Source organism: Homalodisca vitripennis, chromosome 1, assembly GCF_021130785.1.
Source record: "Homalodisca vitripennis isolate AUS2020 chromosome 1, UT_GWSS_2.1, whole genome shotgun sequence".
NCBI classification, from domain to species: Eukaryota; Metazoa; Arthropoda; class Insecta; order Hemiptera; family Cicadellidae; genus Homalodisca; species Homalodisca vitripennis.
This window is the reverse complement of record NC_060207.1, coordinates 45,912,434-45,938,752: the sequence shown is the minus strand read 5'-3', so window position 1 is coordinate 45,938,752 and position 26,319 is coordinate 45,912,434. Positions and strand designations below refer to the sequence as shown.

General features: G+C 38.0%; 1 protein-coding gene across 1 annotated transcript in view; it reads right to left on the bottom strand.

Moving 5' to 3' along the window:
• The window catches only part of LOC124360627 (inactive tyrosine-protein kinase transmembrane receptor ROR1-like), a 147,740-nt gene extending 121,931 nt beyond the window's left edge, over positions 1-25,809 (bottom strand). Inside the window, exon 1 of the mRNA XM_046814397.1 lies at positions 25,639-25,809. Coding sequence (XP_046670353.1) covers positions 25,639-25,720 — 82 coding nt within the window. The 5' untranslated portion in view covers positions 25,721-25,809. The remainder of the gene's footprint in view (positions 1-25,638) is intronic.
• Between the last annotated feature and the right edge of the window lie 510 nt (positions 25,810-26,319).

The following is a 26,319-nucleotide window of genomic DNA, read 5'->3' as shown; positions in this document are numbered from 1 at the left end:
TGCGGTGGCGGCCTGGCTGTTTGACGTAAGGGACCGCCATAAATCCTTCTGCGAGAGACCATCAACACCCTCATAAATGGCTGGGCCAGTCCTTTCTTCTGAATAGGCTGATGACAATAGAAAGTCTAGAGCAGTCTTCCTGGTAAAAAACTCACTGCCATTGACTCCGGAATCTTCTATAGACCTTCCAGAGCCCACCGGTATAGACCCTTCTAGCAAGAATGCTAGAAGGTTATATAAGGGCCGTCTACTGGGGAGCCGGGAGAGTTGTGAGTACCAGTGAGGCAGTGTAGTGAGTGTCGTGACACGGATCCTGTGATAGTGAGTGCCTGCGGAGATACTGCGTGGGAATCGTCGCATCGTGGGATCGACCGGAAGATTCAGCGCAGTATTGGACAACTCCTGTGGAAGGATACGGACACCGGGGAAACCGTAAGCAAATTGGACTTAAGCAGAAGAGACAGTAAAGCCACTTGTTAATTAGCTATATTTGTGATTGCAAAGAATATTAGTTTTGCAGAAGCCATCTTAGTCATTTAGCATATATTAATAATAGTAATTGTAATTAGTGGAGTTGTAATTAATAGTTAATAATTGTAAATAGTAATTTCTTTCAATTAAAGTAATTATTTGTCCTTATTGTAAATTAGCTTTAATAAACATTATTAATTGTAACTAAATAATCGTGTTGCTTATTTGTAAACCCACATAAGAATTATTTAGTTTGTAAAAACGTAACATTGGTGTCAGAAGTGGGATGATTTGTTAAAGCAACACTTTAGATATTATTTATTATTTATTTATTGTATTAATATTATTTTAAAGTAATAATATAATAAAACGATGGCTTCTAGTGGGTTTAAGTTAGCAGATTTGAAAGTGGCTGATTTAAAACGGAGTTAGGAAGAAAGGGACTTAGATACTTCTGGGACAAAAACAGTTTTAGCTAATAGACTTAAACAGGCGATGATAGAAGCAGGTGAAGATCCCGAAATATTAATTTTTGAAACTGAAGCAAGTAAGCTTACCAAAGTGTTACAATCTAACTTAACTAAAACATTGGAAGAAAAATTAAATAGTAATAGTAAAACATTGGAAGAAAAATTAAATAGTAATAGTAAAAACATTGGAAGAAAAATTAAATAGTAATTGTGAAACACTTCAAAATGAACTTGAAAAGTATGAAAGATGAATTAGCTACAGAGTTTAATTTTAAAAATTTGTAGAGTTGAAGAGGAATTAAAAAAGCAACTAGAAGCAGGTATAAATGGTTGCTCCAAACAATTAGAAGACAAGTTAAATGATTATTCAAAAGAATTTGGTGATAGAATTAGGATCTTAGAGGAAAATAGCTCAGAGAAACAAGGGCTCAGAAACCTGCACAGAATCCATTGTTAGCCCAGAAGATGGAAAACCAGAATTAATTACGGAACCTCGCTTAATTCATGTCCACCAATGAGTAATGCAGGGGTTCCAACCTTCGACGGTAAGATGACCTGGGAGGATTTTCGGACACTGTTCGAGACTGCTGCCGCCGTCCACCGTTGGCCGTCATCAACAAAAGCGTCCATGCTCTGCCTTTCGCTGCGTGGAGACGCGCTAAAGGTCCTGCAGGACCGTGCCACCTGCGGAGCGCCAAAACTACGGAGAACTGGTTAGACGACTGGAGATGCGGTTCGGACATAAGCACATGGAACTGGTCTACAGGTCTCAACTCAGGAGTCGCCACCAGAAGTCCAATGAATCACTGCAGGAATTTGAAGCTGATATCGCACGACTTGTAAGAGGTGCTTACTCTACTTGTGATGAGGCTGTCTGCGAGAACTTATCCATCGACAAATTCCTCGACGGCCTTCGAGACGCTGAAACACAGCAGGCTGTAAAGTTGGCTCGTCCTAAGACATTACACGAGGCGCTAACACAAGCACTAGAATTTGAAGCAGTTTAAAACAGTCTGTGCAAGGACATGCACGTCTTCGAGGGGTCTGCGTGGAAGAAGGTTTTAAGATAGAAGACGTAGTCCAGAGAGTGCTGGATGCGCTGAAGAACAGGAAGAAGGAAATCCGCTGCTGGAGTTGTGGAGAGTTGGGCCATCCCCGAAGCAAGTGCCCAGATAGAGCTTCTCGGGGGCAGATGCAGGAAAAACTAAAAAGGGTTGACAGGAAGGGGCAATTGTCAACCCAGCAAACTGAGGCCCCAGCCGACAGCATTATTGTGGCATCTTTGTCAGGACAGACTAACAGCCTCTACATAGATGGATTAGTCAACGGGAAGCCAGAAGCCTTCTACTAGACACTGGGGGCAACGATGACCATAGTAAATAGAGATGTTTGTTCACCTCCCAATAAAGTCACTCCAACAACCTGGACATTGAGGACTGCGACTGGGGGACTTGGCCAGTGTTCACGGGGAGACAGTTGCCACCTTCTGCATCGGGAGTACATGCTTTAAACATCGCACTCTCGTTGCTAACATCGAGGAGGACGTTATACTCGGCATGGACGTAATGATGAAACTTGGCCTTCAATTAGACCTCAAGAAAGGGGTGACGACTGTTGGCGGAGAAGAAGTCGTCCTTCAGCTTAGAAAAAATCTTACTTCTTCGGTGCGGTTATTAAAAGATACCACACTGCCATCTCGTGCTCAGAAGATCGTGAGAGCAGAAGTCGACAGAACTGTACCGGAAGGACAGAAACTTAATGTTAGACCCAGCTGTAAACGAAGAGGAGCTTGGCCGAGGTGTCCTTGTAGGGAAGACACTGTTTCAATCTTCCAGGGAAGTTCCAGTCTGCATAATGAACTTAAAAACGACTATCCCGTTACTTTAAAACAAGGCAAGCTCTTAGGTACCTGTTACTCAGTTTCTTCTGTATCGCAATCTGTTAGACAGACAGCATCCTGCCACAAGAATCTTCCAGAAGACATAGCATAAATTTGTGAGAGATGCTTGCAAGGGAATGGACTTGGAACAAACTAAACAAGTAGCTAAGTTAATAACAGAGTACCAGGATGTTTTCGAAACTGCTACAGGGCCAAGAGGCAGGACGACTGTAGTTCAGCACAAGATAAATGTTGGAGACGCACAACCAATCCGCCAAATTCCTAGGAGACTACCCTGGGCGAAGAGGGAGGAAGCTGAGCAAATAACAAAGGAGATGGAGCGAGATGGGGTGATCGAGCCTTCCAGCAGTCCATGGAATTCGCCGGTGGTACTAGTGAAGAAGAAGGATGGGGACTTCTAGGTTCTGCGTGGACTACCGACTACTCAATAACGTCACCAAGAAGGACAGTTACCCTTTACCGCGGATCGACGGACACACTGGATGCTCTGGGAGGCGGCAAGTTCTTTCTCGACCCTGGACATGAAGAGTGGGTTACTGGCAAGTAGAGATTGCTCCAGAGGACAAGGAGAAAACGGCATTTTCCATAGGGAATGGAAACGGACTGTGGCAGTTCACCGTGATGCCTTTTGGACTATGCAATGCACCAGCTACCTTCGAGAGATTAATGGAGAACGTGCTTAGAGGTCTAACTTGGGAAAACCTGTTTAGTGTATCTGGATGATATCATAGTCATTGGAAAGACGTTTAAAGACCATCTTCAGAACCTGGAAAAGATCTTTATAAGGCTTCGTTCTGCCAACTTGAAGCTTAACCTGAAGAAGTGCAACTTATTTAAAAATAAGGTAAACTATCTCGGACATGTAGTCTCGTCAGAAGGAGTCTCTGTGGATCCAGAGAAGATACGAGCGATAAAGGAATGGCCCACACCACGTAACAAACATGAGGTAAGAAGTTTCCTCGGGCTGTGCACCTATTACCGCCGCTTCGTGAAGGGTTATGCCGATATTGCTAAGCCACTGACCAAGCTCACGGAAGAACAGCGCAAGTTTGAATGGACGTCAGAGTCGAGTGAAGCATTTGGGATACTCAAGACTGCTCTCTGTAGTGCTCCGATCTTGGGATTCCCTCGCTTTGGAGAAAAGTTCATTGTCGACACTGACGCCAGCGACGTGGGCATAGGAGGAGTACCTCTCGCAAAGTTCAGGATGGCCAGGAAACCGTGGTAGCCTATTTTCAGCAGAACACTATCTAAGGCCGAAAGGAATTACTGCGTCACAAGGAGGGAAACTGCTAGCAGTCGTGAAGTCCCTAGAACACTTTCATAAATACCTCTATGGACAAACCTTTCCATTTAAGGACAGATCACTCCGCCCTGACTTGGCTACTGAACTCTCAAGAACTTTGGAGGGGCAGACAGCGCGATGGGTGCAGCGGCTTCAGGAGTACAACTTCACGTCTGAACACCGACAAGGGAAGAAAACATTCCAACGCTGATGCTCTGTCACGTCGCGTCCTTGTCCAGAAGGCTGTAAGCAATGCTCCAAGGTAGAAGAAAAGAATCCTTCGGCAGAAGTACGTTGTGTCACCGTGGAGCCTGCTAGTGGATGGGAAATGAGTGAACTTCGGAACGAGCAGCTAGGAGACACGGAGATCGGACCACTCCTGCGAGAGGTGGAAGCCTGGGAACTCGACCTAGTTGGGAAGACATCGCGGCTAGAGATCACCTATACAAGAGCTACTGGGCACAGTGGGACTCTATGAAGATCAAGAACGGAGTACTAATAAGGATCTGGGAAGCTCCTAACGGGAAGAGGGAAAAATCGAACAGATCGTACTCCCAAGAAGTAAGAGGAGGGAAGTCCTTATGGAGTTGCATAACGGAGCGTCTGGAGGTCATCTTGGTGTCAACAAGACAGTGGAAAAGTTGCGACAACGGTTCTACTGGCTGCACCTTAGGGCTGATGTTGAGAAATGGTGCCGCCAATGTGATGTATGTGCTGGAAGCCGAGGGCCTCAAACAAGAAGTCGAGGCAGGATGCGGCAGTACAACGTTGGATCACCCTTCGAGAGGATCGCCATCGACATCGCCGGACCATTTCCCGTGACAGACGCAGGGAATAAATATCTCCTGGTGGCCATGGATTACTTCACGAAATGGGCTAGAAGTATACGCCATACCAAACCAGGAGGCATCTACTGTGGCAGGATGCTTGGTGAACGACTTCGTCTGCCGGTACGGGGTACCCCGTGAGCTACACAGCGACCAAGGGACGAACTTCGGTTCTATCTTGATGAGGGATGTTCTTCAGCGTCTGGGAGTGCATAAGACACGGGACAACCCCGCTTCACCCGCAATCCGATGGGATGGTTGAGAGATACATCAAGACTCTCGTCGGTCATCTCAGGAAAGTTGTCTCCACCAGCCAGCGGGATTGGGATAAGAAGGTGCCAGTTTTTCTGCTGGCCTACAGATCTTACTAGCCATGAAAACAACTGGTGTTACCCCAGCAAGAATGGTCTTCGGAAGAGAACTTCGGCTACCAAGTGATCTCATGTTCGGCCTACCACCTGACAAGGAGAGGCCAGCGACTGACTTCGCCTCGGAACTCGTTGATCAATTGCACGACACTCACGAGTTTGCTCGCCAGCACCTGAAGGTTCGCCAGTGACAAGATGAAGGCTCGCTACGACCGACAAGCCAACTCAGCTGGATTTCCAGGAGAACAACTTGGTTTGGCTCTACAGTCCCCTGCGGAGGAAGGGAAGGTGCCCAAAGCTTCAACAGGACTGGATTGGACCTTATCGTGTGGTGACACGAATCAACGACGTGGTCTACCGAATCCAAAGACACCCAAGAGGCAAGATGCTCGTCGTCCACCTAGATCGTCTAGCGTCTTACCATGGTTCCAACACTGATCGGGACGATCAGCCTTAAGGAGAGGGCAGTGTCACGGAGCTGGCCGTCGCGCGGCGGCTGCGGTGGCGGCCCTGGCTGTTGACGTAAGGGACCGCCATAAATCCTTCTGCGAGAGCCATCAACACCCTCATAAATGGCTGGGCCAGTCCTCTTCTTCTGAAATAGGCTGATGACAATAGAAAGTCTAGAGCAGTCTTCCTGGTAAAAGACTCACTGCCATTGACTCCGGAATCTTCTAGACCTTCCAGAGCCCACCGGTATAGACCCTTCTAGCAAGAATGCTAGAAGGTTATATAAGGCCGTCTACTGGGGAGCCGGGAGAGTTGTGAGTACCAGTGAGGGCAGTGTAGTGAGTGTCGTGACACGGATCCTGTGATAGTGAGTGCCTGCGGAGATACTGCTGTGGAATCGTCGCATCGTGGGATCGACCGGGAAGATTCAGCGCAGTATTGGACAACTCCTGTGGAAGGATACGACACCGGGGAAACCGTAAGCAAATTGGACTTAAGCAGAAGAGACAGTAAAGCCACTTGTTAATTAGCTATATTTGTGATTGCAAAGAATATTAGTTTTGCAGAAGAAGCCATCTTAGTCATTTAGCATATATTAATAATAGTAATTGTAATTAGTGGAGTTGTAATTAATAGTAATAATTGTAAATAGTAATTTCTTTCAATTAAAGTAATTATTTGTCCTTATTGTAAATTAGCCTTTAATAAACATTATTAATTGTAACTAATAATCGTGTTGCTTATTTGTAAACCCACATATGAATTATTTAGTTTGTAAAAACGTAACAATATGTTAGTTTATGACTTATGAAGGAGTAGGCATATCGTGGACTCTCCTGAATTGGACACAGCGAGTGTGTGAATAATATATAGGCCTGTCAAAATCATCTGCGCACTCATCGTTCCTGATAACAGTGACGTAAGAAAATATAACTCAACGTAGAAATATTAATTACTATAATTACTATAAACGATGACGAGGATGTACAGCTTTATAAGAATAATATTAACGTTCATAGGATTACAACAATACTTGACTACTTGTAAAATAATAAACAACGTATAAAATGTTTTGATGCTAAAGAATGTTTTTACCTGTATAATACCAGTGTGTGACAAGGAGAGCGTGTACCAGAAGTGCTGCCAAGTGTGACACCGTTCCTTGCCTGACGTCACAGCTCCATTGTTACTCTGTTGTCCATAAACCTCCGCATATCCTATATGTTATGCGATGGTATTGTTGCGACGTTTCCGGGCCATTGGTCTTGCTCAAGTAGGATTCGAATATTGCTTAAGTAATGTTTCCAAGCAGACGATTTGATACTTTGCCTGGAATCGTTAAGCACACTATTTAACACGGCTCATGGCTAACTGAATGAAAATGGCACACCCGAAAGAGGTTCCTCGCGAAAATTGAAAAGTTATAAATCACACATATACAAGGGTACATCGATATGAGTCGAAAAATGAGTTCGATAAGTTTTGTTCCTTTGCTCTTCTTTACAATTACAAAACAATAATGTAATTCAAAAACATATTACGTTATAAATAAAAATAAGTACAATTTATTATTTATTGTTTTTATTTTTAGATGTAAACGCCAATATTATAATCAAATGAATCACCGACCATCAGAAAGCTTTCCAACATTCCAAATCTAATCAATTACCAACAACCAATTCGACTTTAGACGTCAAAATATCAAGAGTATACGTTTTGAGAGGAAAGAATGATGGTAAAGCAATACGAGAAAGTGACGTAGATTTTATTATGCGCTATACAAATATATTGAATCGTGTATACTCTATTTAATTACCCACAGAATAAACGGTCACCAGATGAATGAAAATTAGGATATTTTGAAGTAATTCGAACCGCAGAAATTCCGATGTTTTTTTATTTGTGCTTTGCTAAAATCCAAAGTCCGATACAAAATCTCTCCCATTCACTACCCGAAAATGATATGAACAAGCAGAGACCAAAGTTGTTACAATTTTGGATTAGTGCACCATATCCTCAAAATATGGTCTATAAGTAATCACTGGGTTACAGACAGACTGCAGAGAAGTGGAGAGTAAAACGGTATATTAAACTGTAGTCCCAACATTTGTGATTGGGCTGTACGAACAATCATCTGCCGGGTAGTCCGTAAATCAGTAAGCGCTATGAATAAATCATGAACTGTGTTGCGGTCTAATAGGATCATTTAGTGACGAGACAACATCGGAATTAAGTCAAAGACCAGTGAGGATAACAAACAATTTTTTAAAGACGATCTGCCCCTCAGGTGTGTAGAAAGGCGTGCCTTATTAGTGGAGCGACAAATTTATCGCACCAAACGGAATTTGAATCAGCTGAGAGAAAATGTCGTAAATTAAGGGAGATATTGCGATGTGAATAGCTGACTCTGTGTGGGCAAACCGGTCCCATTAGATCAGCTGGGGTCGTGGACGTGGACTGCTCAATATGGTGTCGGTAAACCACATCTGACGTCGAATGTCAAGCTTCGTGAAAATGTTCTTGTCGATTATTGGTAATTAACCAAATTAGGAGAAATAGTCAGGTGTGAGTTATACTTACACGACAAGAAAGGAAAATAATAAAACTCGGTAATCATTATCTAGAGTTAATCATGTATTAGATAAGCAACAATCCGCTTGAAAAATTACTGTTTTTAAAATGTAATATTATTTTTCGACCCATTTTCTAATTTTTACAAGGTACGCGACACCACGTGTCGAAACAGGCTTCGCCGAGGTTGCAGGCAAATTTTCAAATCTACAGCTCATTTCATTCTCGAGGTGTCTTGTGGACAGATAGACAGACACTCATACAAACAACAGGTTGTCACGAAAATTACGCATCATGGAACTCCTTCTCGTGGAAATGAAGTTCCATGCAAATATAAAATCTCTTATGGGAGTATTGAGTTTGTTTCTTTATAAATTGATTTATTCTGATGTTTTCTCGTTTTCTTGGTACCAATAAGATCCATATAAAATATTCGTTAACGCTCAGCCAAATCCCATGGAGTGACATGTACCATCGTCTAACTCAGTGTTCCTCATAAATAAGTGAATATTCGTGTACAGTTTCAAGTCTATAGAACAGTTTGTTTACGAGATATCGTACCAATAACTTTATGTTCCTAAACCTTTATGAAAAATATGTTTAATGTTCTTGATAAAAACATAAGTTCTAGAAATTCGAAATTTTTGTATCGTAATCTGGGTATTACCGAAGATAGACAAATAAGGTTTGGTATTAGATTAGTTAAAAATGGACTATTTTATCAAAATCGTTGTTGAAAGCCTTCGCAAAAAGTTTACACTGAACGAAAAAAAAACATAAAACTAGCAATTTGCATAAATAAACAAGAACACTGCAAAATTGGTCTTATAATTTAATTTAAATTAAACCATGTTTATCACGATATGTTATTATTGAATTCAGACCAATATAATAATTATAGATCTAGTGTCTCGTAACATATATCCATCCATCGTGGGGAGGTTCAGGACAGGATCAGTTTTCAAGTGTAGCAGGGCGGGTGTGGGGAGGGGGAGGGCCTCGACCGGACTGAACCAATTAACAGAATCAACGGCACGTAATAAATCTGCAGAAGAGGTGTTATATTACTTGTAACCGGCGCGGCGGCCAATAATTATACAGAAGGCAACACATGAGTATCAGGTCATCTGTCAACTTGGCTGAACTCGTGAAATCTGAGCGGGTCATTAATCAGGATCATTAACTGATTTTGTGTGTTCACAATAAAGGCAAAGGACTGCGTAGCTTTAAAACTAAAATCAACTCTATCATGATTAATCACCATTATTTAATGCAATTGTAGTAATTACTTTGGTAGTTCAGATATAAAAGTAAAATATATTTATGATATGTCAATTTGTAAAGCGACTCAGCAAGCTCAGATTGGCTATTTAAGTATAGATAGACCAAACTAATATCGATTTATAATTAATAATCGCTATGACCACAATTTTTTAATTTTACTTTCTGGAATAGTAAATGTTGTGAAATTGGTTTTTGGTTGGTTAATTTGTTTAGTTTCACAGTAATTCTCTGAAGTCAGGAAACTTAGGCCAAACTTTTTGCCATGATGAATTGTATACACTGCGAATAGTAATTTTGACCATCTTATTAAAAACAGATTCCCTAAAAAATAACTGATTTTAGGGATTTTTTATTTACAATTTTAATATAAAACATGACTAATGAGTACAATTTAGTTTTCGATAGCAAATTTGTAATTCCATTGAATTGTATTCATTATAAATAACGTCATTTCTGAAGTGATAATTCACATCTATGATGCAAAGCATTTATCCTTGTCTTTGGACTTTAGTCTGAGGTTGGTTACAAAACTGCCTAAAATAATCACTTAAACTATTAATGGTGCGACAGCTAACAGCTAATAGCTTGTTTAAATGCTTATCTTTCTTAGTGGAGTAATTACAAGAGGTCTTTCTATACTTTCTGTCTTTAGGAAAAATAACTTCAAAACTAGTTAGTTGCAAAACTAACCAAACTGAAAATCAATTGCACCAAATAAATTTTTGGAATGTTTTAAGTACTAATTCAATATAGTTTACAGAAAATGCCTTCTTCAGTGCCTAAGAAACGAAGCCTCCACACTCCCTATCTTGTCTGTTCTTACACTAAACTTCAGAATTGGTACGTACAGCTTCTCAAGTTAGACTATTCACTTATACCTCTATTTGAAAACAAGTGGAAGAACAATGATACAGTCTGCCTTCGACTTTTATAAATTGTTACGGAAGCAAACTTGTTTATGGTTATAAGACGATTACAAAATTTTGAAAAAATCTGTACTATATTAGACTAAAATATTAATTTCAACAGGTGAAATTCAATTTCGCATTATTATATTCATTTCTTACTTTTCAACAAGGCTTAAAGTAATCTTAAAATAATGCACTCAATTATTATGAAAACGATTCCTCTACAAAACTATTATGACGACTTAAAATCTAAGTAAATGTGTACACAATTAAAAACGTGTACTTTGTTATAATATACACTGTGTTATTATGTATAAGATGGAATTAAATGATTTTATTCGAGTAAACAATATATTGTATTGGAAATGTCCATTTTAACACATTAATGCTGTATTAAACGTGTTACGCTGAACTTGCATCGGAGATTTTCTCATAATTTTTGCTATCAACTCATCTTAATGAAGGTTGGATTAAATAGTAAATAGTGTATGGCATTAGCATCCTGCAAATATTCGCCTAGATTAATATATGCTTATATGCTGTTTAAGTCAAATTCTATTTAATTGATTTTAGTTACAATATAGTAAAAGTTTGAAATATAAAGTTAAAAAACAAAAAAGTAAACAATGTCTTAATTTACCAGGTGACGTTAGGGTTGGGAATCCCTCTCTAACACTTTACCTGGAAAATATAAATATATTTAGGGGATTTACCCATGAACAATTACCCATCTCTAATCTGTACGAATTTAAGCTTCAGAGACTGCATGGTTGACAAATTTTCACAAATAACATCGTCATGGCTTATCTCGTTGTAATACAGTCCCCAATTTTCATAGAATCCATTCATTCTCCCATTCAAACCTTCATGTAAATTGACTCGGAAGTAATCACACTCGTATAGCACCAGTGCCGCCGTTATCCTAATTGCCAATTAACCCAACGATTTGCCATGAACTCTTCAGCTGAATGAAACGCATGTGAATAAACAACTTACCAATGTAGTTGCGTTTTTTTTTTTTTTTTTTTTTTTTTTTTTTTTTTTTTTTTTTTTTTTTTTACTAATTTTATTATGCCTTTAGAAGCAACTTGAGAAGGATGCCACTTATATTCTAAATTTGGCTTCCACTCTCGCGTTATACAATCTCTACTACTCTGGGTCAACTGACACTTGCTGCAGGGTTAAGTATGTAACCCAAGCTCCTGAAGGCCTATTGTGACCGAGTGATAAATATTTGTTACAACTTGTCCACCACAGTTTACATGTTTACAGTTCACAAGCGATGCATCACTCGTGGCGGTTAACACACACCAGACAGCGGCTATGGTTTAATTGAAGCCTTATCAGCGGTCGCGGGCTGTTGCTCTGTATTAAATCACTCCGAGCAGGCCTGATGCACACGTCCCGGGCCCTTGTCAACACGCAAATTTCAGTGCCGTAACACGTGGGCCACAGCGGGTCCATTGGAGGGCCGCACATCACCTACATTCTGCGATGATAGTGGTGTTATAAAAACAACTATAGTAACACCAACAGTAAAAGTATAATTTATGTACACTTTAGAGTACAACCTTAAGAATAAAATATTTCAAGAAACGTATTAAGGAAAGTTCTAATGGAGTGCATGCTTTTTAATTTAAGAAAAATTACTTTAATATTTAGCACAAAGTAGAGTATTGGCAATACAAATAATTTAGAATAATTAATATGAATACAAATAAGCTTACATTATAAACAAACCAATACACGTACAACCATCTCAAAGGTTTCTTCTCAAACTGAAACACTATATATATATATATATATATATATATATATATATATATATATATATATATATATATATATATAATAAACACTGCATTTCAAACAAAAAGTTAATGGAAGTTAAGAAAAAAGACGAATAGATTTTACAATGCAAGCGCTACGTCGAGAAATATTGTAACCTAATTGGACGAGGTAATTGCTAGTACAACACGGCCATTTTCCTGCAGCCCGTTATTTAATGAACCGTAACGCATTCATTGGCTACACTCTAAACTCGCTACACTTAATGAGCGTTATCTTGAGCTTCCACCGGAGCGTAAATCTGAAACTGCGCGATGGATTCTGCTTAATATCACACTTCATTGAGTTGGACTGGGATTATTGTAGCGCGTGAAATTATGTTGGCCTACATCAATACGATCTGACTGAGACATTATGATTTTCGTCACTTTATATTAATCTCGTATTTTATAAATTTTTGTGAGTATTAATTCTGCTGGAAGATTTCTGTATTGTTATCAAATAAGGTTCTACCTCACCCCTAAATAAATGCGAATCTCTCACTGATTAAAGCTCTAGAAAGATAATAATTTTCTAAATTAGTCCTAAGTCTCCAAACATGAAGCACGTGAATAAAATAAGTCTCACAAGAAATAAGTTAAATATACATATTCAGACGGTACTACTCATTTAACAATTTCACAGTCCCTATGTGTATTGTGTATTCCAACATAGAAAATCCAACCCAGACGTTTCCCTGAGATTGGTAACTAGTTCCAGCCAACAGAATTCGCTAGTGATGCACACTTATGTGTAGTTTTGTGGTCTGGCCGGTGTGAAAAGTGTCCACGTGAGACTTCTGTGTTCTACATTTTCTGTGCTTTCTGTGGTCTTTGTAAAAAAGCCTCATGATTAAAGTTATTTGCTATGGCAGCACATACAAAAAAGAGACTAAATGCAAAAATTAGGCACAATCTAAACCCATACATATGCCTGAGATTAGTAACTGGGAACAGCCAACAGAATTCGCTAGTGATGCACTATGTCCGGCCAATGGCAGTTCTCATTAATTTACTCGTGACCGTTGGATGACGCTAATAAATGTGTTCTAGTGTAAAATCTGTACTATTTCTTTCCGTAGTACAAACGTTGTAGGTCACTTAAATTCTCTGACCTTGCAGTATTTTGTTCTGTAAAATAATATCAAAAATACTGTGACGATGTGAAAGAGCAGAGAAGTGATGATCCTGATGAGCATCTACTTCGATACTTCCTGAAAATTCAAGATCACGTCCAGATCTTTTATAGCTAGATCTAATTCAGCATCGATATATATATATATAATAGTAACATTAATAGCATTGAACAAAATTTGCGTAGAATATTAGACGTGACTACTAATTTAAAATGAACCAAGATCAACTTCAACAGGAAGAGACAACAGGAGACAACATCAAGTTGGAAAATTTTGAAATGTTCAGAACACAGTAGGCAGCATATCTGTCTAATGCCAGCAAGACAGTGAAACTCGCGTAGTTGTTGAACAAGGAGTTTGACAAATGACGGTATCAAGTAGCCAAATAAGGAGAATCAGAGGTAACCGGTCACTGTGACTCATTGTCTACATACTGCTGCAAATTCTGTTCGCCTCAAAACGTTCTTTGTTAATTAGGGGTTTAATGATCCACTTAGGAAATAACCATTCCCACACGTTTGACTTCAAGATGTTAATAAAACTATATATGTTTTAAACTATATATGTCACGTTTGTATGTTGGTTGTATTGACCAACAATTATTATCGTCAATTACATTCTGTTCTTTCAAATTATCCTGTTACGCTTGAGTGTACTACTGTGGTGGAGGGAACATAAAAATTGCGTAACTCCATATATAATTTGTTATTCTTACGTGAAGCTATTAGAATGCTTTATGTTCATAAGGTATTTTAATAATACACAGTATTTTGTTAAATATACTTTTATATAATATATTTTCCCGTCGCAAAGCATATCTTCATAATTCGAATGGCAACGGTCTTTTTGATAATATATCGCCTTCACTGTACACAAGAGTAGTTATACAATTGAATTCTGTTAAAATATTCCCTTTCCATGAATAAATCATTCATTTTAACAGTTAAATTGTAGTCCTGTAATTCTGGCTTGGGATGCTATGAGAATATATCTCAGAGATGGAAGCGTAATTAAAAAAAAATTAGAATTCGCTATAAATACAGATTCAATCTAAACTCCCTCATGATTGTCACTGTCGCTACAAAATCGAAACAACCAGTTTAATTAATATAAATTATTATGGAAAACTAATTGAAAAAGTTAACTTACTCTTCTAAAAGGGTTACCGATTAAAATACGGAAGGTAATAGATTTCATGAGAACGTTACAAAAGGTGTTAAAATTGACTTTGACTGCTAGAGATGATAGTGTTATCAAAGTCTTTGTTATCGCCGCTATCAGATGCCGTGCCGCTCCACGACTCTGGCAGCCAAAGCGGAGACGCTGTTCAATCGGAGGTACTCAGAAAGGTGATAATTACATAAGAATCCTAGCCCAACTGACTGTATAGGATTTGGTCATCCTCATGAGTCCAAGTCACATGAAGTCTGATGTATTCCAATTTTACAGTTTTGGTCTCAGCATAAAAGCATATATGTCTGAGTTATAGTGTCCCGGCTTGTCGTATAAATACTGAGTTTATAAGTGATTTACGTGAGTTATGCAAATTTTATTGCAAAAATTAAAACAAAATTGACTATTTTTATAGACTCTATTTATAGTCTGAAAATAGCGAGTTATTTTATAATTTGAATAGTCAGCCATACGTACAGTTATTGTTAGAGATATTTTTATGTCTTTATGAACTTTTTAATTTGTTATTGAACGTTGATCACGTTGGAAATTATTTACCCCTAATTTAAACATTTCAAAGTGTTAGGTATTGGCTAAGATTTTAGAATATGAATTTGTTTAGTATTGTAAATTGAAACTACTAAGTGTTTATTGAAGCAATACAAAATGAAAGTGGAGTGACAATCGTGCATATTTAATAATATAGTCTTATATAATACATTTTAAAGTTTTTTTTTTAGTCCCCTCTTTAGTAATGCTTAATAGATTAATTTAAATTGATGTATTGTTAAAACCTTATTTATCATGTTGTGATGGATATCCTTCTCTCTCCACCGGATGTATAGAGTACTATTAGAAATGTATGTATGCATGAATACGTATCAAAACCGCCCTTGCAATTAAAAAGTTTCAAAAAGTGGTGTGCTCCCCTAGAAACGGATCGTTAATAAGAGTCCCGAGACAGTTTACCGAACACCTGGACTCTAACGAGCTATAACGGGGCAAGGCGAGGCGAGATCTCGCGAGGCGACGTGCGGCCACCGCGGCCGCTCCACCGCGGGGAGGTGAGAGTGTCTGTCTATCGACCGCGAGCCTCTCGCTCTCTTCCGTGGCCCACTTACAGCTTACCTTACCTTGCATATGTTATTATCAACTTACTTATTACCCCCTTTGTAGCGCCGTGCCGCTCGCTGCCAGAGTCGCGGAGCGGCACGCCACGGCATCTGATAGCGGCGATAACAAAGACTCTGATAACGACCGCAGTAAAGCGACTGCTGATAAGCTGTAAACAATAACACCTCAGCCGCCCGCCGCCGCACCGCGCCGCACAATTCGGCCATAAATACTCACCGCTCACATTTTGTCTCATTGCTTTAAATAATCGGTTTCGATATAAGGCTCGGTCTCGATAAGGAGTTATTCGTAGCTTTGATATCGACGATGACATAAGTGGTGTTACGCTACAGCGCGATCTTCGTAGTGCACCTTACAACATCCACGTAACAGGTGGATGTTAACTCGGTATTTTTCTCATTGTATTGTTATTTTTTCTTTCAGAAAAAGTGTTGGCCAATACAGAAATACAGCTGTTATAGTGTTCTTGGCAACTAAGTTCATAATTTTTTACTTTTCCAGCAAAACTATATATTTCGTTTGAATTTGTAAACACTTCCGGTGGAGAGAGAAGGATATCTATCTCAACATGATGAAAGGTTTTAACAATACATCAATTGAAATTAATAAATTAATCATTACTAAAGAGAGAACTCAACTAAACATTAAAATTGATTACATAAGACTACATTATTAAATATGCACGATTATCACTCCACCTTCATTTTGCATTATGATTTGACAAATAAAACTTTTTTCCAATCTGTCATTCAATCATTTGTAGTTTCAATTTACAATACTAAACAAATTCATATATTAAAATAATAGTTAATACTGACACCTTGAAATAATAAAATTAGGAGTAAATATTATTCAACGTGATCAATGTTTAATAAAACATTAAAAAGTTCATAAAGACACAAAAATATCTGTAACAAAAACTGTACTTATGACTATTTAAATTGTACGATAACTAGCTATCTTCAGAGTCTATTTATATATTTAATTTTTTTTAATTTTTGAAATTAAATTTGCATAACACGTAAAGCACTCAGAAACTCAGTATTCATATGACAAGTCAGCACACTATAACTCAGACATATATAAGTCAGCAATCTGCAACGCAGAGTTATACGATAATTCAACACTCAGTAACTCAGAGTTATACGATATGTCAGCTGTCAATAACTCGGTGTGAAAAATCAAACAGAACAGGAGAAGACACAAATTTGACCGTGAAGGGAATGTTGAGCTCTCTTCCGTATGGGGTAATCGCTAGAACATTTGACATATTTGCTTTTCAGACATAATATAGTGGTTAGTAACATTTCAGAGTTAGTATTTTAAAAAGCTATTTTGAGGAGTGCTAATTCCTAAGCAAGATTTTCTATTGTTTAAATATATTTTAATTCCAAATATGTCTACATGGGTGCACATTTCAGCATAGTTCATTGCAACTGAAATGACCTCTCTCTCGTCCTACACACTTTGAATTGTCTCAATGGTTTTGGACAAATTTGCGTAGAAAAGTGGAGCTGTCTTTCTTTCTTTAAGACAATACCGAGTACACCGGTAGATACGGTTGATGAATACATTTTAATCTAGTAATTGTATGACGATACATATTATCTAAAACCTTGTTTGCAGTATTAGTTAACTTTATACTGTAAAAAATGATGAGTATACAAACAGTTTTTAAGAATATTCACTAATAGTATTTAAATAAAACAGCATTGTGTATGTGCTCCCAGGATAGTCTATTGTTATAAAGATAATTAGAGAACGATGAGAAACTGTGAGTTCCAGACTCCAAGTAACCCGACAGGACACAGCAATAACCTGAACTCTACTGCCGTGTCTGCCGAGCCCAAAATAAACATCCCCTTTCTGCAGCGAGGCGAGGGACACGTGGTCCAAATTGTGACCGGGTTCTGTGACAGTTTCTCCTAACATGCGGCAGAGTTACTGCAATACTGACATCGTTTTATGGCCAAAATGGCCAAATTTACTTTATCAAACTATGTAGAACTCTCGTACGTAATATAAAAGTACTTACCGTTTTAGTCAAGTTCATAATAAGGTCGTCACAAACTTGAATCAACAAACAGCTTACTTGATTTTGACGTCCCGACTTCTGCAGCAAATGAATTAAACTGGGTTTTTAGTATCATACTAATGATTTATGGATAGTGATAAAACATGTGGACGACAAAGGATTGTTTTTATAAAATTATCAGTAAGATTTGCCTTTATGGCATTTAGAGCATTAAAATGGTATAAGCTGTACTCTTCTTTCTATTTCTAAGATCAAATCCGGATTTTAAATAAAAACCACATTGAAATAAAATGTGCCAGAATGACACATTAACGATTTTTCGGAATTTATGGAAGTAGGAAAACATTGAGTAATAGTTAAAAGAAGAAAATTTGCACGCATTTATGTACTGCTTGTTTTAAAAAATAGGATTCTTAACTCTTTCTTGACAGCACCCGATGTCATCGTACCTACATAGCACTTGCTGTAGACAGTACATAGAATTGTAAATCTTTTCATCAAGTGTATAGACATATAAACCACCACGGAAAGTAGAGAACTGTATATACTGGTTGCAGCGACAATCGTCTTTGCAGCTGAATTGTCATTCATTTTGAAGATAACGAATTGATCATTCAAATCTCAAACGTGTGTAAAATTATAAATTGAGAAGACATAACCTATTCTTTGTAATAGGATCGTTTGAATTAAATAAAAATAAAGTTTACTTGATATTCCAAATAAAACTGTGACTGAAATATTTGTTCCACACAAATTAATAATTTGTAAGAATATTTTCTTTAAACTTTTGTTTGATATTGAATTAATACTTCAGAAATTATGTAGGTGAACTTAAGAATTTTTCTTGTACAATCGTAAAATAAATTTAATTTTAAGTATGAGTTGCTATTAAGAAATAGTGCAGGGCTGAGAATCGATCCTCGAAGGACTCTAGATTTTAATTTGATTTGAAATAATATTTTATAGAAATTTCTAATTATTGACATCTATAAGGTAGATGAGACCTCATGTCGTGCAGGACCACGAGCGTCCAACATTTATACGAGGGTGGGTCGTTTATTTCGGACACTTGCTGTCTTCTCATATCTGTATCGCATTCCCAGGATTGTCTGGATATATATGGGAGCCCAAGATCAAATCTTTGTGAACGAGGATCAAAATATTGCTTTGTCAATCCCCTAAGACTTACAAAGAAGGAAACCATTTCAGTAGGGCTGTTTTTTGGTGAGATTGAAAAATATGTTCTACGGTATTTTTTGCACGCCGTAAATCTTTATAAACCTATTAGAGGATTATAAAGGAAACCATCACAACCCAAAGCGAGGGAGGGCCGCAACTCAAATCTTGAAAGAGCAAAAGTTTATTGATGAAAACAAAACTCCCTCTGAGGCTGTCACGTCTACACACCTTCCACCGCAGACCCTCACAGGCTTGTCCCGCCCGCTGTGTTGTGTTTCTAAAACCTGATTTCCATTCACTGGAACGTCCCAACTGCTGTCTGCCAAACGCTGTCTAATCCTCGTATCTTTGAGGGTACACACATAGACTTATCCAGAATAATTGGATTAAATGTTTTCGGCGTTCACCGCTACAGATTACACAGCTGATCGTGATCCCTTGGCATAAAAATTCTAAAATGTATAGACCTATATTTCTATCGGATTATGCATTATAATACAGACTATGAACGCAAAAATATAATAGTTCTTACACGGTCTCAGCCAAACATGGCACTGTGATTGTACAGCGTGAGTATTTTTAGTAAGAAGATTTAAGTTAACGGGATTTAATAGAAAATCTACTTTATGACCCTCTTATATTTCTAAAATATTTTTAAAGTAGTCGTAGATAAAAAGTGAACTTCGAGAGTTATACTGTGAACTCACTATATTATCATGTAATAGAAACATCAACACGCCAAATTAAAAAATAAACTTAATTTTAAAGTAGAAGGCGAGTGCAATCAAAACTGCTTAAGCCTAGGAATTATCCCAGCTACTTTGATGCGTGACCTTGTAAAAAAATGAAATATGTTTTTAATTCCTGGTATTTTCGATACCGCCAACATTTTAAGATGATGGCCCACACGACCACTACAACTAAACGCGGCGGAATGGTATTTCGCTTGAGATGTTTCCAAGGCTTGCGCTTCAGCTACACACAGATTTTGGGGAAGGCTCCTGGAATGTGACGTTATTGATGTCCGACTCGCCACCCGTCACTCAGCAGACGTCACATCAGTGCACCCACACGCACAGGCGCAATCACTCACATTTTCTCCTAAACTAAAAAACGCAGTGAATGTGTAAAATTATAACTGTATTACTTTTGATACATATGGCGCACAGTGTCTTATATTTGTATTTTGATGAAAAATGGTGGGCAGAAGTAAAGAGATTATTGGTTTGTTCTTATGAGGACATTTTATTCTGTTCTCCCGGAACTTATATATAAAATGTGATTGGCAGTGGATGTGTAGAGTAGAAGGCATTCAGTACATTACCAATTAAAATATGTCTTAGAAGTCCTAACAAGGAAACTAAGGGACTCATGATTCCTGTACAACCTCTACAGCGTCTGAGTTTCATAAAAGATTACTGGAAAATGTTTAATCAGTATTTGAACATGATAATGCCAATTCGTTAGAGGTTAGACTGCTACTGTAATTTCTAATCAAAAAAAATGAAGAATTAACTCTAACAGCTGTGCGAGCTGTCCATAGTATCCGGTATATTAAGCGGTATATTTAGCACGAACCAATACTACTGGAGGATAAAATAACAAAACATTTAATTCGTTTCCTGCATGGCTTCACTCTAATGTTCCAAAGTGCAGGTTTTAACAAATGCTTCTAGTCTATTACAGCTGAGGATTAGAAACCGACCATTATTTATAGTTTAGCAGTAATGGATTCTAGAAAATTCAGTTCCATCAATACATATCTGTTTAGGGTAGTAGAGGGAGTGGGGACATAAAACATTTTTCTTGTAACTTCAGAGGGTCTCTTAGCGACGAACCATCCATCATAATGTTGTGACCGGCGACAACGCTGCTACTGTACAGCTACCGGTACCGGAAACGTGGCTACAGTATAAACTCATTGTAGACGGTCCCAGCTGCTCCTTGGCATCCGATCATCCAACATAATGTTGAGACTGAGCAACCTAGCTGACTACTGCACGGCTACCGGTACCGGAACCGTGGTTACAGTATAAACTCGTTGTAGACGGTCCCAGCTGCTCCTTGGCATCCGATCATCCAACATAATATTGAGACTGAGCAACCTAGCTGACTACTGCACGGCTACCGGTACCGGAACCGTGGTTACAGTATAAACTGATTGTAGACGGTCCCAGCTGCTCCTTGGCATCCGATCATCCAACATAATATTGAGACTGAGCAACCTAGCTGACTACTGCACGGCTACCGGTACCGGAACCGTGGTTACAGTATAAACTCGTTGTAGACGGTCCCAGCTGCTCCTTGGCATCCGATCATCCAACATAATATTGAGACTGAGCAACCTAGCTGACTACTGCACGGCTACCGGTACCGGAAGCGTGGTTACAGTATAAACGCATTGTAGACGGTCCCAGCTGCTCCTTGGCTGCCGATCATCCAACATAATGTTGAGACCGAGCAACACCGCTGAATACTGTACAGCTACCGGTACCGGAAGCGTGGTTACAGTATAAACGCATTGTAGACGGTCCCAGCTGCTCCTTGGCTGCCGATCATCCAACGTAATGTTGTGACTGAGCAACGCCGCTGAATACTGCATGGCTACCGGTACCGGAACCGTGGTTACAGTATAAACTGATTGTAGACGGTCCCAGCTGCTCCTTGGCTGCCGACCAATCACCTCCAGGAATACATTAGCACGTGTTTATGGACCGTAACTCAGAAGTGCCATTGCCACATTGGCAGTTGCGTGGATTACGATTGGTTGTTCACGGCGACTCGAGAAGTCGCACCGACGCTGATTTCGCAGTTATAAAGGGCTAGCTGATGGCGGCTAGACTAAATCTAATAAAACGTGCCCCCGCGCTAGCGCCGTGCCGACCGCTTGTTTATACAGCTCACGTACAACAACAGCGAGCCATTGTTTATTGTTGTAAAACCTAGATGAAAGCGATTATGGTGCACTTTGTTTTCTGTGTTCTCTTCGACACCAAAGATATCAACATGTGTGTTATCGCAGGGGGCTCAATAAAGATTATGAATCGGAGAATCTTGGAGAGCGATACAATGGGAACGGCTTTGTGCAGAAAAGGATGTGGGTATACAAACCGAAACCAAATCAATGAGCTATTTACTCATTTGGGAGTATATTGAAAAGAGATTATTTAAAATAGATTATTTAAAATTGTTTAAATTGTCAACGTATAATAGTGATACATTATACCTACTGGATATTGACGTATTGGTTATTATCAAGGGAGAGAAAGGACTGTATCTAATAGTGGTAAAAGAACAAGAATGAGAAAGACTGAAAAAAAAAACACATTTATCACAATGAATACGCCGATTATACGTTCTTTAATATTTTAAACACAAGAGAACACAACTCGCATTCACATGAGAGTGGTGTGGCAGAATACCACGCAGTGATGTGTAAGCAGCGCCACTGTAGCAGCAAGTGTTTTTCTGCACGTTATAAATCCTTTTCGAATCTTCAAGTATATTTCCTCTCCTTTTAATAAATTAAATTTTAATATAAACGCTTTAGTTGTTACTGTTGCAGTTTAACCATAACAAAAGTTTTATACTGTTGCGCAATGTTTTATGATTACTAATTCTGCTGTTGGCCACTAGATAGCAGTCAGGACGTTCCATTAAGTTAAGAGATTCTAGCATTAGAATCAGGACGATTTATCTTCTCATATGTTACAAAATCATACATAATACATCCAACCAAGCTATGGTGAACGCATTGAGAGGTTTGTGCTCCCCGAAGGTGACCAATTAATGGAGAGCCTCAGTCATCGGAGAATGTTTGTGGAATCGATGGTGCCAATGATCTTAGCGCGCAATTCGGTTGAACCAGAGCGCGATGTTTTTAAGCGGTATAGGCCTCTCTCACATCTCACTTTGGTCTGCCAAGAATATTTAAACTTTATTTCATGAACGAGATGGCAAGAACTCAAAAGAATGACATGTGAAATGAAGGAAGAGAGGGAATGTGGAGTGAGGGTATAATTAAGGTTGGGACTGAGTGTGTAAGGACCTTGTTTGTCATTAATCACATATTGTATCCTGTTTTCTGCTAGAGTTTCCTTCGAAAATTTCTATTTCTGAAAAACATATACTGGAAAGTAAGGCCTAATTTGCTTAAGAGCGTAGTTTTTTAATTATAATATCTATTATTTAGTTACTTCCAATGTTTTAATTAAAACGAGATACAGTTTCTTGATTGTGACCAACAGCTAATTTTACTACGTTCATTCCTTCTGTGTATTGCCCCTGACTGACATGACTGATTTGGTTTTACCTTTCGTCTTCATTTCGAGTTTGAAGTAAGAAACTGTAATAACGCGTGTTCTGTGATTTGTGTTATAGCCAGTGTTCACGCTGTGGTCAATAAATAACGCAAGCTCAACTTTTCGTTCGAGTGGACGTAGTTATGGATTTAAAATAATTAGGACCATCACACATAAATAATTATTTCATGTCTCATACTCATTATGTTAAATCCACAACTACATTTACTCGACCAAGAAGTTCAGCAACTTGCGTTATTTATATAACCCATACCATATATAGCCAAGACCCGACTGTTTTTCAATAGACAAAATTAAATAAAATTAAAGACTTTTTATTATTTTATGTTTCTATGTTTTCACCTTTTAACTTCATAATTCCGTATGGGCTCAATCTGTATCTGTATCTCTATCTGTTATTCGGAAAGAAATCGTTAATTGATTTGCCTTCTAAATAGACGCAAAATATAACCATTTCGCTGATGGCAGTGTAATTTCTAAATATCTGTTTATCTAAAAATATTTAATATTCCGCTTGCAACTTTGTCACTTTCGCGTGAACTCTACCCTGGGAACACAAGTACGGAGAAAGCTGTGCAGAGTGAGCCGGGCTTGTATCGACGTTTACCGTCGTCAAACCACCGAACACGGTCCCGCAATTACTTGTGAGAAAGAACATTACTGACTTTTTGAGAGAACGAGGGCGTTTTAGTAGAACACTTTCGGAACATAAAAATTACTCACAAACAGTCTACAAGCAATGGCAAAGATTCTTGTATTGTTCGCTTTGAACGCAACAAGCAAATACAGTAGGGCTACATAATGTGAGAGGAGTATAGTAATCTCACAGAAAATAACATAAAATAAGAAACACCTTATGATATAATATTGTGGTACCGTAGCTAATAGGTATTATATTATATTTTTATAAAGGTATGTTTTAATTTATAGGTCTTTTTATTTGTACTTCAAAAACTATGTGCTCATTTAAAAGATAAATAATAAATTTGTGTATTAAAGTCCAAAGAATCAGTTAACCTACTAATAGCAAACATCATATGGCAACAATTTTTATATTTATAGAGGTCACAAATCTTTTTTTCATAAAATTTTATTAAAAAAATAGTTTAGTACTTCAGTTACAGAGGTGTTTAATTCAATTTATTTTTTAACTAGTAGTGAGTGGCCTATTCGTATTACAGCGTAATTGTATTGCCATTATGTGATCGCCATCGAACTTGGGTTTGTCATTTAATTAAATTAAAAGGGTAGGCTACTAAATTTTGACTGTTAACAGATAATTTCGACTTTATTTTCTAACGAAAATTGGTATGTTCTTGCTACATATCGTTTCTACCTTCTCCTTTTTAAACATAACGACTCTTTACAATAATGCTATGGTTAATGTGGTTCTTTACTACGCGGTCACTAACTGTCTGAATTTTACTAGACTACAATTTATATTTATATTTCTTTTATTTATTTTAGATCTTAAAGCTATTAATTATAATTCAGACTCTACATAGTTACAGGCATTATAATTTAATACCATTTTATTATTAGAATTTTGAAGGAAAAGGATTTAATTTTAGCTGGTAATGTAGCATATATTATTAAAAAACCAAAATCACACTTCGGCTTGCTTGAAATGAATTCAATGTACAGTATATTAAAACTAACGTTACAAAAAGTTTCGTTCAAAAGAAAATTAAGTAATTAAACCTTTTTTGTTTATAGCACGTTATAAATGATAATAACATGATGGAAATTACAAATTTTGTGATTAAAATTATGAAGTTTTAAACAAGTTATGAATACTTTGTTGAAGAATTAATATTAAACTAAACAAATTAACTTTTCATTAAGAAACAAGTTGGATTTAAAATACAGTGTTACCAGTTTGACAATTAACATTAAGAAGTAAAAAGTATACTTAGTATGAATTAAATTTGAATATCACAAAAATAGGAGATAATATTATTACAAGCAATTAGTAAATGGATATATCGATGATATTGATTTGCATTATATATATGAAGGACCAATACATGTAGAACATTCCATAATTTATTTCTAATTTTTCGCTTATTAATTTTTGATAAATACTATAAGGAACGTAATTATTTAAAATTGCTGTAAATAATAAAGTATGAGTTCAAGGTACTCTATACATAAAGCGTACAAATATACTTAGTAAACATAAGACCTTCTGACCGTTTCCCGGATAGTTTGTTCCAATGGAGTTTCAGATACGGGTACTTAACATAATGTTTGCCTAGAACTATAATCACTAAGGTTACAATTTAGTAAGAAAACTTACAGTCATCTTCAGGAACGTGGCGAGCGCATTCTCCAAAGAAACTAAAAACACACAAAAACAGGACACTGAGTATGTTCCACATATTTATCACAGACTCCGCAACCACATGATCGTGAACGCGAACGTGACGTGATCCAAACCACAACAGCTGCTACGCGTGACAGCTGTCGATCGCACACTGAACTCGCTGTAGTGTTGCCTTTCCACCGGCAACAATCGCCCGATTTGTCACGAGTGACGGCGGAGAGAGCCGAGCGGCGCCGAGCCTCGGGCCGACCGTGCCTTGTATGGAACAGTGGAACAGAACAGACCGTGGAGACGGGAAGCTGGATAACGGACTCGGCTGGCTCGCTCTTTCCCCACATGTGGCTCGCACCGGCTATAGGACTGGAGGCTGAACAAACACGTCTCCTTAACAAATAATCCTTTCTTGGCATCTTAGATTATTATTTTTTTACGGATTAGTGCAAAGACTAAAGAAACAGTAAAGTGGTAATTATAAACAAAAATAAATCTGTTATAAACAATTCAGCAGTTTGAGCAATCTGGTGGTTGTAACTTATTTATTAAAATGAATAAATAGATTGGGAACCAAGAGACAATTTACAATCTGTAGAGCATAATCTAGTTTTCCGTGAAACCGACAGAGAAAATTTCTCATGGAAGACGACTTAATCGTAA